The 12,232-nt window shown below is 40.9% G+C and overlaps 1 protein-coding gene across 2 annotated transcripts in view; it reads left to right on the forward strand.

Moving 5' to 3' along the window:
- Positions 1-9,969, forward strand: part of KDM5B (lysine demethylase 5B) — a 91,349-nt gene extending 81,380 nt beyond the window's left edge. For both annotated transcript variants that reach the window (XM_088479423.1, XM_088479424.1), the window contains 8 exons: positions 1,118-1,256; positions 1,329-1,508; positions 1,730-1,891; positions 2,027-2,509; positions 2,824-2,935; positions 3,380-3,582; positions 4,570-4,836; positions 9,063-9,969. In XM_088479423.1, the coding sequence (XP_088335549.1) occupies positions 1,118-1,256; positions 1,329-1,508; positions 1,730-1,891; positions 2,027-2,509; positions 2,824-2,935; positions 3,380-3,582; positions 4,570-4,836; positions 9,063-9,200 (1,684 nt within the window). In that variant the 3' untranslated portion in view covers positions 9,201-9,969. The remainder of the gene's footprint in view (positions 1-1,117; positions 1,257-1,328; positions 1,509-1,729; positions 1,892-2,026; positions 2,510-2,823; positions 2,936-3,379; positions 3,583-4,569; positions 4,837-9,062) is intronic.
- Positions 9,970-12,232: the final 2,263 nt, after the last annotated feature.

Below are 12,232 nucleotides of genomic sequence, written 5' to 3' on the forward strand. Positions count from 1 at the left end.
AATCTGTTATTGGTTCAGAAGCCAAATGGGTCTCATCGGCCTTTTCTAAATCTGAAAACCCTCATCCGTGCTCCCAAGTTCCGTATGGAGACTCTTCAGTCAATTATTTGGCTGTGGAACCTGGGGATTTTATGGCTTCCCTGGACATATCTGCATGTGCCCTTTACGCCATCCCACCAACAATTTCTATGGTTTGCTGTCCTGCAAAAACATTACCAATTTAAGGCACTGCCCTTTGGTCGATTAACAACCCTTCGGGCCTTCACCAAAATAATGACTGTCTACCTCAGACGTCAGAGTCAGAATACTGCCATACTTGGACGACCTCTTGATATTGGCAGTCTCCAGGTGTTTTACAACACCCTCTCGAACTGATCATTGCCTGCCTATAGACACACGGCTGGATCATCAATTGGAAGAAATCTTCCTTTTCTCCAATACAGCGGATGGTACATTTGGGGGCACTTCTGGATTTTCAGGCACAAAAGAGGTTTTCTGCCAGGGGACAAGATTTTGGCCCTATTATTGCGAGTACGCGAGTTGCTCTGCAAGTGAAGGGTATCCATTCTATCAGCGATGTAGGTCCTGGGGTCAATGGTGGACATGGTGGAATATGCTTAGTTCCACTCCAGGCCTCTGCCACAATTGATTCTCTCCTTGTGGAACGGGCAGTATCATCTAATACAGTCCCAAAGAATCCTTCTCACTCCGGGGATTTGGCACTCTCTCTCGTGGCTACAAAAGCGACAATAAAAGCAGCAATAAATGTGTAGTACAATTTGAGAAACCAAAAAAAAATATTCCCCATATGCCTGTAGCAAAGGGTTGAGGAGAAATTGCAGTGATAGTTATACCTGACGGTACTGAAAATAAAACCTAAAATAAAAAGCTTTTTATAAAGGCTTGTCTGAGTAGGGCCGTACCAAACAAAAAACTGAATGCCTGTGGCCAGGAGTGGGGTATATGTGTAGGAGAACCAAAGGCATCCTGGGAGCTCAAATCTTAACTGTTTGGTGCCTGGATCACTCCAACCACATTTCCCCATAGTATCTCTGTGGACTTCGAAGAAAAATAGTTAACAAAGGGAAGTCTACCATAACTCTTATTTTTCATATAGGCCCCGACATCATCTTAGCTCTATGGTTGCTGCTCTGCAAGAAGTGGAGAATGTCCCAGCGTACCTTCCAAGTGTGGAGTCGCTGAAGGATGCTGTGGAGAAAGCTCAGGAATGGCTACAGAAGGTGGAGACTTTGCAGGTTAGTTTCACTCTTTTCCAAGTGTGGAGATCATAACGCTGTGACATACTAATCTATCGTCTTCTCTTACAGACTGGACTCAGAGTTCCCGTTCTGGATACACTGGTGGAGCTTGTGAATCAAGGTCGAGCAATTCCAGTCCATCTTAGTCCTTTACTAAGACTTGAGGCTCTTGTTGGTGAGGTCCATGCCTGGTCTGAAAGTGCCACAAGCACATTTTTAACACCAAATTCCCCCTACACTTTGCTAGAGGTAAAGAAGCATACACTTGATTATTTCCAATGTTGTTTACTTTTCCAGTTACAAAATAGATCTGTAAAGTATGTCCCTAAATATATTGCAGTATAACTATTTTATGTTGCCTTTGGGTACACTTTTAAAGCCTGAATCTTCACCCACTGTCAACCTACCAGATTGTTTGTTTTTATTTGCTGCTGTATCAGCAATAACGTCTTGCTCTAACGTTTCTTCAGGTTCTCTGCCCTCGTTCTGATGTTGCCTCTCCTGGCTTGAAAAGAAGAGTGAGAAAGATTAAAGATCTGACAGTTGTCGGTGGAAAGAAGAAATATCCCAAACCAGAAGGCCTGATTGAGCTTGAAAAGGCCTTGACTGAAAGTAAAGAGACAGCTACTGCTGTAAGTATTATTTTCATTTGGCTTTCTTAGTCACAGGAGTAGGTAAATTCAGCATTTCTGTAGGGTGCCAAATGTGATAATTTTTAATTCTGATTTTCTATTTTATTTTTTTTCCCACCCCCAAATCCTTAACAGATGGCAACTTTGGGTGAGGCAAGACTGCGTGAAATGGAGTCTTTGCATGCTATGCGGATCTCTAATGAAAACAGAATCTTGTCGCGAGAAGAACAGAGTGACTGGAAAGTGTGTGTGTGTCAGGGTTCACCCATGGCTCCCATGATTCAGTGTGAGTTGTGCCGGGCGTGCTTCCACTCTGGATGCATTACTGCCCCAAAGCACGGATCCCAAGTCTGGCTGTGCCCACAGTGCCACCGTTCAAAGAAACCACCTCTGGAAAAGATACTCCCTCTCTTGGCATCTCTACAACGTCTCCGTGTTCGACTGCCAGAGGGAGATGCCCTGCGCTATCTTATTGAGAGAACAGTGAGCTGGCAGCATCGGGCACAGCACATGTTGCTTTCTTCTGGAGACCTAAAACTTGCCCAGGAGAGAGTCAGCTCAAGTCAACTCTACAACAGGTGGCAAGCAACAACTGGGCAGCTGACAGAAACTTGCAATGTAAGACATGATTTAAAATTAGATGGTGGAATATATTGGGGGTTTTACAGGGCTGTAGAAACATTAGTGATCCTTTTTTTTGTTGCAACTAGCTGTCTACTCTGGTGAAAGTGAATTATTAGAACCAATATAGTCTGCAGCACTTTTGCACTATTTTTTTTTAATGTGGACTTTAAGGACACTTGTTTTTTTCCTTCAGTCTATTGCACCATGTCTCATATAATGGAAGCCTTTTCAGATGCTTGTTATGCAGTAAGCGGTTTGTATTTATAGAAAACACTTGTACATGTAACCTAAGTTCAGCTGTTGTGCAGGTATCGCAGAGTGTTGGGGCCACATCATTTTCCCTGCCCCATGAGTGGGACAACCGTACCATCTATGTCCAATCTCCATTTTCTCCTGGGCGCAACTGCATTCCTCTAAACAGTAAGTTTGCATGCATATAGTTGACAAAATCCCTATAATGTGTTTTCTGAAGATCAAGTAATCAATCTTCATTATTCATCTGAAACCGAAGAAACAGTCCTTTAAACTTTATATTTCTCTTGAACCTCAACAATTTTAATTCTGCTTCTATTAAATATCTATGTATGTCAAGATGGTTAATTACCTCAGGTAATGATATGCTGTATGTGTTAATATTTTGGACTGTTTACTACTTGGAGAGGATCTTTTTATTTTAGTTGATTAGTTACAGAGAAACTTTAAAAAAAAAAAAAAAAACATCTAGTGTGTGTGCAATACAAGTTGTTTGGCATATTCACTGTCCTGAACTGTTGTTTTGTCTTTCATCTTACAGTGAGTTTATGGAGACCTATTTGTGAAGTGTTTAAACTTCTTTCACTTTCTCTCTCCCTTTTTATCTGTTAGGCCTGAGTGCTGAGCTGGATGAGTTACTTATGGAAGCTCAACTTCTGCAAGTTTCACTCCCTGAAGTACAGGAATTATATCAGGCTCTTGTAACTCAGCCAAGCACACCAACCACTGAGCGCAGCTTAACCCCTACAAGCGCTGGCAGAGAGAGAACACCCTGTAAGCAACAGGGAACAGAGTGGACCACTACACGTTCTGAGGTAAAAAAAAATATATGTATATATTTTCAGGAATGTTAAGAAATATTGCTTAGTGACATTACCTTTCTATGGTCTAGGGCAAGGATGGGGAACCTCTGGCCCACGGGCTGGATACAGCCCGCAAGATAATTTCATCAGGCGCGGCCGGCTGTTGCTCTCTTCCTCTCAGCGGCAGTGAGTGTCTCCTTCAGTAGCAGCAGAGACAGCGCAGTGAGCGTCCACCTCAGCCGCTGGCATAAGCACCTGCGGGGTGGTCCGGGTGGGCACCAAACCACCCATTGGGATGAGGAGAGAGGGAGATTAAAGGCAGCAGGGACGCTGCTCTCTATATTGAGCTGCGCTGAGCCCGGCAGTTGTGTGCCTGTTTGAAAGTCCAGCATGTGATGTGAGCTACAGCAGCAGGGAAAGGAGGGGCGCCAGAGACTGGGCCTGATTAGCTATTAAAGACTACCAGCCTGGAGCCGCCAGGGTGGGCTGTCTTCAGTGAGTCAGTCTCAGTCAGGTCTCTGTCTGCAAAATCTCACTGCCACGCTGTGAACAAGGGACAGTCTGCAAAATATTTGCCACTTTATAAATGTATTTAAACACTGGTGAACATACATTTCTATATTGGCAAGGAGTTTAAAGACTGTCCCTTACTCCCTGCTTGGCTCGTGAGACCATAGCTTGGAGACAAAGAGAATGCAGCTAGTCCAGCAGCAGTCAGCTCAGTAATTATATAGGTGTAATGGGCTGTTGGGGATTTAGGAGCGGAAACCTGTCATCCTGTGTGTGTGTGTGTGTGTGTGTGTGTGTGTGTCCGTGTCCCTTAAGCTGGGTAAACACTGTGTCAACACAGTCGATTCGCCGGCACAGCAGCCGCTATGGCCCCCGACTGATGTTATAAATATCCAAATGGCCCTTCGCTGAAAAAAAGGTTCCCCACCCTTGGTCTAGGGAGATGCCCAAGGTAGCGTCGTGGTAAAAATTTAATTATTTTCTTTCAAGGCTGTAACCTGTATAGTGAATAAAGATCGAACTGACAGCACAGAAAAAAAGTTAAAGCGGCGTCATGAGGGTACTAATGGCAGACTGAAAAAGACAGCCACACCACGTAAAAAGAGAGTGAAAACAGTGCAGTCCAAAGACCTATGCAGCAGAGAGAAAAACCCAGAGGCAAGAGATAGTGACTCCCAGGGCTCTTTCACATCTGAATCTGAAGAGGACTATGCAGTTTGTCCAGCAGAACAGTGCTTGGAACCTGAAGGGGATGAGGTGAGAGAAAGTGTGCATAAGATGTGACATTCAGAAGTCTTAAATGGCTTAATATCTCTTTATTAAATAAAACGTAAACTATAGTACAGGCTTGTTTGTAAAGGAAATGGTTACAACTTTCAAGATATGTAAGTGATTAAAATTTCTCACAATTTAATTATTTAAAGGGAACTTTTATTTAATAAACCTTCAGGATTATGTAAAGAGAAATTGGTTTTTAATGTATGTATGTTTAATATGTATTAAACTGGCCATACCCTTCGCAATGGGGATACTAACAGGGATGAGGGAAGCAGCGACTGCATAGTGTTGTGATAGTCGAATGGATCGGGCAGGTTTGAAAACCAGACCAGTTTTCATTATTTTTAGGCCGCGAACCATACATTACCATACACAAACGTTCAGACCAGTTTTTGGTTGTCTTGTTTGCATGATTATAGTGCAGTGTATGGCCAGCTTAAATTTTTTTTGTTAAAAGAATCAATCATGACATTAATAAACAGCTACACAAATATTTTCTTGAATTATAAATATTAGTAGATACAGTATGTATTTTGTAGATTTATTCTGCACTTTAAAACACTTTCCTGTTGGAAAGTTTTTTTTCTACCCCAAAGCACACAGTCTTCATCTTTCATGAGGACACAACAAGAGGATAACTTTACCAGGTTTATGTAGTAACTATCATCTGAAGGTCTTAGTATCATATTATAGTGAGAAGTGTATTAGAATTTTGAGCTGCATTGTAATAATGAGACTTTGGTTTTATCTGTCACCCTCCATTCAGGGGGTATATTTATTAATGGGCAATTTTTTAAATCTGCCAATCACTGGCAGCTTGACCGATAGTTCTAAAAACTGCCACAGGAACCAATGCTAAATCAGGCTTGTTTAGCATTGATTCCTGTTGCCTTTTAAACCTATCGGTCAAAGCAACGATGACCGATGGCTTTGACAAACATCCTTTTAGTAAATATAGCCCCAAGTCTTTAGTTAGTTAATGCATTTTTTTTTATTTTTTTTTTTAAATATCACATAACACTTATTTTGTTAATCGCTCTCTTGGCTAATTTGCAGTAAGTATCTTAAATTATTTAATGGTGCTAGCTATTAATGCGTACATCTTTATGTACAATGTTGCAGGATGCGGCTCAACTATTGTAAGTAAAAATGTGATTTATGTGCTTGCGATAAATCCTTTTCTTGAAAGTCCATTGAGGGACACTGACACCATGGTGTATATAGGTGCCTGCAGGAACTTGGAAGCTTCTTCTCAGTGAAGTCTTCCCAATATTCCCTAGGAGCGAGAACATCAATTAAGCAAGTAACTCTGCCCAAGTTCAGATCAGAGGTGAGAATAAAGGTGCCCATACACGGTACCATACCCACCTTGCACTGCGACTTGCAATCTGACGGCCGACGTATTGGACGGTCCCCCCACACAGAGCGATCCGCTGCCCGATATGCCGACTCACGCTGCATGGGATCATACATTGCATCTCCAGATTAAGTGAACATGCAGTAAGGTCTGGAGGTGTAATGTACAACCCAACAGGAGCGCGCACTGTCCGATATCATGCCCACACACGGTACGATATAGCAGCAATATCGTACCAATCCATCGGATCGGCTGCTATATCGCACTGTGTATGGGCACCTTAAGAGCGAGAAAGAGAACAACAAGTGGACATCGTCTCCCAACAAAAAACAGCTAATTCAAACAAAGAACCATACCAGAGTGCAAATGGGTTGGCGACCAGTGTTTCCCAAGGCCTTTCTCAAACATTTATTGGGGCACATTGGAAGTGTTATGAAGCTGCCCAGTGCAAAACTTTAGTTTCTGAATTGTAAAACGCATCCTCTGTTTCTCTTCCTTTTTCTCTACAAACCCTCCTGTAGGGATTAGATAAACTCATTGAAGTTCCAAGGACCTGATATGGTGTCATTACAGATGATTTTCAATCTCCTGCCCTTGAACAGTATGGGTCATCTACTAAGTGGTTTCCTACTGAGTCATTTTACCAGTTTTTGTACTCCTTGAATACAACCAAGATCTATGGAACATTGACCAGTGCATTATTCATTTTGATATTTATTTTATTTTCTACTCCTAAGGACTCTATAGATTGAGTAGCTTTGGTCAATGCCTATTGCTTTATCTTGTCTACGGGAAGACCTATGCTAAAAAATAGTCTGAGGCGTGTGACCGCATGGGCATAGTGGGGAGTAACCAGAGTGGTCTGTCTTAGTCATCCTGGGATATATGTATCCCTTTTACAGTCAGTCAGTAATAGGTTACTTACAGTAAGAGCTTGCGCCTCATGTAGAGTTACTGCTAATTCCCCACTGGCCTATTAGTATGCAGCATGTTTAATGCTCACACACAATGCTTTAAGTAGAATTTCAACAGTGTTGGGATTCCAGCGCTGGCTTTCTCACTGTCGACATAGTGACTATAGACTTACTAACTGCATCCCCACAGTGGAGCATTTAGAAAGAATGTGTGAACCCTTGGATTTAATAACTGGTTGACCCTCTTCTGGCTGCAACAGCCTAAACCAAACATTTCCAACTTTTGTTGAACTTAAATTGGTGCACAACTAGTCTTACATTCTCTCCCAATATGTCTTCATAAACTGAAATGTATTTTACTGTCAATGAATGCAAGCAGTCCAGGCCATGATGCAGCAAAGCAGCCACCCCATGGTGCGCTCTCCACCATACTTTACAGTTGGGATGATACTGGGGTACTGACTTTTTCTCCACACTTAGTTTTGTGTTCCTTCCAAACAATTCTATTTTGGTTTTTATAGGGCAGAGCAGCTCTAATCAACACCTCCAATCTTGCCTAATTGATTAGACTTAAGTGGTCTTACTCCTGACGCCAAATGGGTTTTTTTTTGTTTTTTTTTTTGTTTTTTAGAAGTCATTAGCCTAGAGGTTCTTGTGCCATTTCCAGCCTATACTTTGAATGTTAATATATGTGTTCTCAATATGGACAAGAAAAAGTACTTTCATTTTGTTTTAAGCAGACTGTGTGAACCTTACAACCTTTGGCCATGCCTTGTTTACATAAATTCACTCTTAACGCCCCACCCGCCGATTGACACAATGGGCGGAATTCAATTCTTTCCAGCCCCTATCGAGCCCGACGGAGCTATTCTATTCTTGCTCCTGTCTGGCGCGATCAGCTGCCAAGCGCTACATTTCAGCTCGCAGCCCCTGGGGGATGAGAGCTGAAATGTGCGAAAATTGACATGTTTGGGCGCCCAAACATCACTTTTCGTGATCTCGCCCAGCACTTTGGTCGGGTTTAGCTGCTTTACGCGGCTAAACCTGACCTCTATGGGCGCGATGAGCGTGAAAAGCTGGCACAATTGCATAGCGGCCCGCGATCTCCTGTCACTTTAGAAGGGAGATGCGGGCCGCAAAATCAATTGAATTCCGCCCAATATCTGAAAACAAGTTATTAAATATTTTGATTAATAGTACACTTAAGCTGGGTACACACTATATGATATTGTCCAGATGTGTATCGAAACAATATATGGTACACATTGACTTGTGTGCGCCCAATCTGTCCTGCACTGCAGATGGGACAACAGTGCTGTTACATGCAGCATGTGACGATACATCTCGATGTCGTACGCCAGCTCATGCAATGTGTACGACAAGCTATGTATTGTTACCTCGCTTGTAGCATCGCTGTGTATCAGTTTTAATAAACATTTTATAAAACTGTTAAGCACCGCACACAAAATATTTTGTGTTTACAATATTCATAACATACCCTTTCTGGAGCAAGTTAAATAGAACATGGAAAGCATCTGTAAGAGGAGTCTTATGAGCACGCCTCATTCCTCATTCTATGTGACAGTCACAGCAACAATTTAACCATAAAGCATGACAGTCACAGCAACAATTTAACCATAAAGCATGACAGTCACAGCAACAATTTAACCATAAAGCATGACAGTCACAGCAACAATTTAACCATAAAAAACTTTATAAATGTATTAATATAACATTTTTAGGTAGCATCTAGTAAGCTCCATGCGGCCTGTAGGGAAAATTGATAATCTCCTTGCTGGGGGATATAGATGGGGAGAAACTTCCCCTGCATATTCTGCATTGTCTACCAGAACATTCTGGAAGAGAGGCTCTTTATAGAATCCTGTTTCTTGAGGTAATTTCAGAATGAACAGGTGTTGCATTTTCTGTTGCAGGTGGACTGGGTGCAGTGTGATGGAAGCTGTAATCGTTGGTTTCACCAGGTCTGCGTTGGCCTTTCTGCTGAAACTGCGGAGAAGGAGGATTATGTGTGCACTCACTGCAATGAGGCAATTGCTGCTGCGCACAATTAAGTGCACGTTTTTCCCTCATATTCAAGACTGCACACCTCTTTCCAAACTCTGGGTGGGATGGATAAAAACAATATTTGCAGGAGCTTTAGGATTCTTTCTCTTTCCTTTTAGACACATGCCTGGTTTCCTTTTCAAATCTGGCTCCAGATGGTGCTTCTCAGACCCTACAAACCCATTGCTCCTTCCACAGAACTCAGATTTCACTGAAAGATGAATTGTTTTGTATATTTTCCTTAACTCTGCAGCTGTTACAAGTTACAGATATGCTGGTTCTCCAGCAAAATTAATTTGTTCTAGATTGTTTGCTGTTTGAAGAGAAGCTTTTATTTTTATTTCCTACCAAACCCCTTACCACATTCAAAGGATCCATAGTGCGCAAAAGGGAGTATGAAGTAATTGTTTAACGTGGGGTAAAGTACTGACACTTGAGTTTTCAGTTCCAGTAATGAGCATCCATTTTCCGTGTTTTACATTAGGATACATTTCCTGAGCAATAACTTTTTTTCTTTTTAAATCTTTCTTTAAATTCCAAGATACTGAACCTTTTGCTCTGAATTTAATGCCCTTTCAAAATGAGCGTCTTTGTACAGATATGTTGGGTGAGTAGGTGCTTAGGGCAGCCAGCGTGTTAGATATAGCAAACTGAGCTGTATGTCAGCTTCCCTTAAAACCCTGTTTAATTATTTCTTGTTTGTTTTTGGCTTTTCTTGTAGCTTGTATCAAATATTGCAGTTTATATTGTGGAATAAAATCCTTGGTTATAATGAAAGATGTCCCTTAATATATGAAATCTATATTATATATGTACTTTGCAATGTCACTTTTGGAGAATTTTTGTTGACTGAAACAAGCCTAGCATCATGCTTTACAAATGTGTCAGGTGGAGCAAGCCATTTTGTGTACTGAATCAGTTGATAATGGCCTAACGTTGCTTCATGTGACTATTTGAGGCATGGTTTCCTGGTGAATTGATAAACTGTATGATTATTGGCTTAGTGCACAAAGTGGCTACCTCCTCAATCAGGTAGAGACACTTAAAGGTGCAATCCCACAGACTTTTTTTTTTTTTTTGTATAGTTGCCAAGATTTTTTTATTTAACTTGAAGTTAATTTCTGGAAATGTTTGATTTCTACCTGTGGGAGGAATGTTTATATCATGACTGGTTGCCGTGGTAATCACTCATAAATTATTAGCCCCTTGAGTCAAAACCTTAAAGAAAAATAGACCGTTCTTATTATCTTATAGGTGACCAGAGTGACTTCAAACATTTTAGAGGGGGTTACATCTTAAATGTGTGTGGTGGTTTTGCTTTTTGCTAAAAAGGTCAGGCTGTGCCCATATGGGCACTTCACAGGGAGATTGTTAAAGACAGAAAATGACAATGACTTTGAATGCGGCATGGTAGTGGCTGTCAGTCATCATAGCAGAGACTATTAGGACTGTAGTGCACAGTAGAATGACAGATGTATCAGATTGGCCACCAAACAAATAGCATTCAGACAATTGCTGTCCTGTGATTGGGAACATACTGTTAATGAACTGGACTGAGGCTGCCATGACTAACACAGAATAACAGACTACACACTGATAAATGAACTGCAGAGAAAAACTAAAAGAACTATACTCAAACCTACAACTCATCAAACGTTCGCCAATCCGTCATAAAATCAGTCCCTGCTGCTTCTCATTAATGGGATGGCTGGGATGTAGAAAACACACCATTTTACCCATCATACAGAGTGTTAAAAATACAGGCCTATGATGTGGGATGTGTTTTTGTGGCACACATTGTACATTGTGTTGTAATTCTGTTAGACCAAAGCCTAAATGTTACATGATCTATGAATATTTGTGCCAGCAGGTGCATGCGTTCATCATAATGGCATACTTGTCTGAATGATGTATGTTTTATGTTTGAATTTAAACTACATCTAATGTATATGCATCTACATGTTCTATTACCAACCAAAGACAGTTTGTCTTGAAATATTATTGTGACATGATTTAAAATGTATATCTGGAAATGAGCATTCATTTCTAAAAACCTCATACATTTGTAAGTAAAGATCTCTGCAATATCATATTTATTTATTAACAGTTTCTTATATAGCGCAGCATATTCCGTAGCGCTTTACAATTGGAAACATTTATAGAACAAAACAGGGTAATAACAGACACATCTATATATATAAATATATGTATGTAGGAAGGCCCTGCTCGCAAGCTTCTAATCTACATATGGCTGATTGATGGCTAAATTGATGTTGGTACAAGTGATAGCCATCTAAACAACTAATATAAACACTATGCAGAGTTTTAAAGAATTAATACTTCTGTATTGTGCAGGCAGCCATTTTGTCCTGAAATGTGTGTAGGTGACAATTTCTCAAGTAAATTACTTCAGATTCTTTAATCTAGAGAAATTCCTTTATGAAAAACTGATAGTGTTCCTTAATCTAGTCTGCACTGGACTTTGTTACGGACAGCCTTTGCAGTGCAGTTTCCGTGAAACCGTTTGTCATGTCTACATTGCTGTCCCTTTCGCCTTTATTTTAGAAGTTAGTATATAGTCGTTATGTCGACATGGATGTTATGTTGACGTTTACAATGTAGACACGGACAGAATGTCAACATGGTCATTATGTCAACATTACAGTATTAGGGTCAACATGGTCATTATGTCAACATTACAGTATTAGGCTGCGGTTAGGGTAGCTTAGGGCTTTAGCAGCAGAAAAGTGTTGTCAACATGCTGACTGTCAACATTTTGTACCACACAATTGGAACACCATGTTTGTTGTGATTTATTAAGAGATACATTTTTTTGTTTATTATAAATACTGCATGCCTACTACACAAAGCTTCCGAAAATGTCTGTCAGATCCCAACATTTCTATACCGTGGTCTTTGTAAAAATGAGACCAGTGGTCCGCCCCAAAAAGGTATACAGGTATGGTGACTTGAGTAACATTGCCTTGTAGTATGCTAAGCATCAATTTAAATTCAAATACGAACTCTGAGATCTGCCTGA

The sequence above is a fragment of the Taudactylus pleione genome, unplaced genomic scaffold, assembly GCF_031769625.1.
Source record: "Taudactylus pleione unplaced genomic scaffold, aTauple2 ptg000232l, whole genome shotgun sequence".
NCBI classification, from domain to species: Eukaryota; Metazoa; Chordata; class Amphibia; order Anura; family Myobatrachidae; genus Taudactylus; species Taudactylus pleione.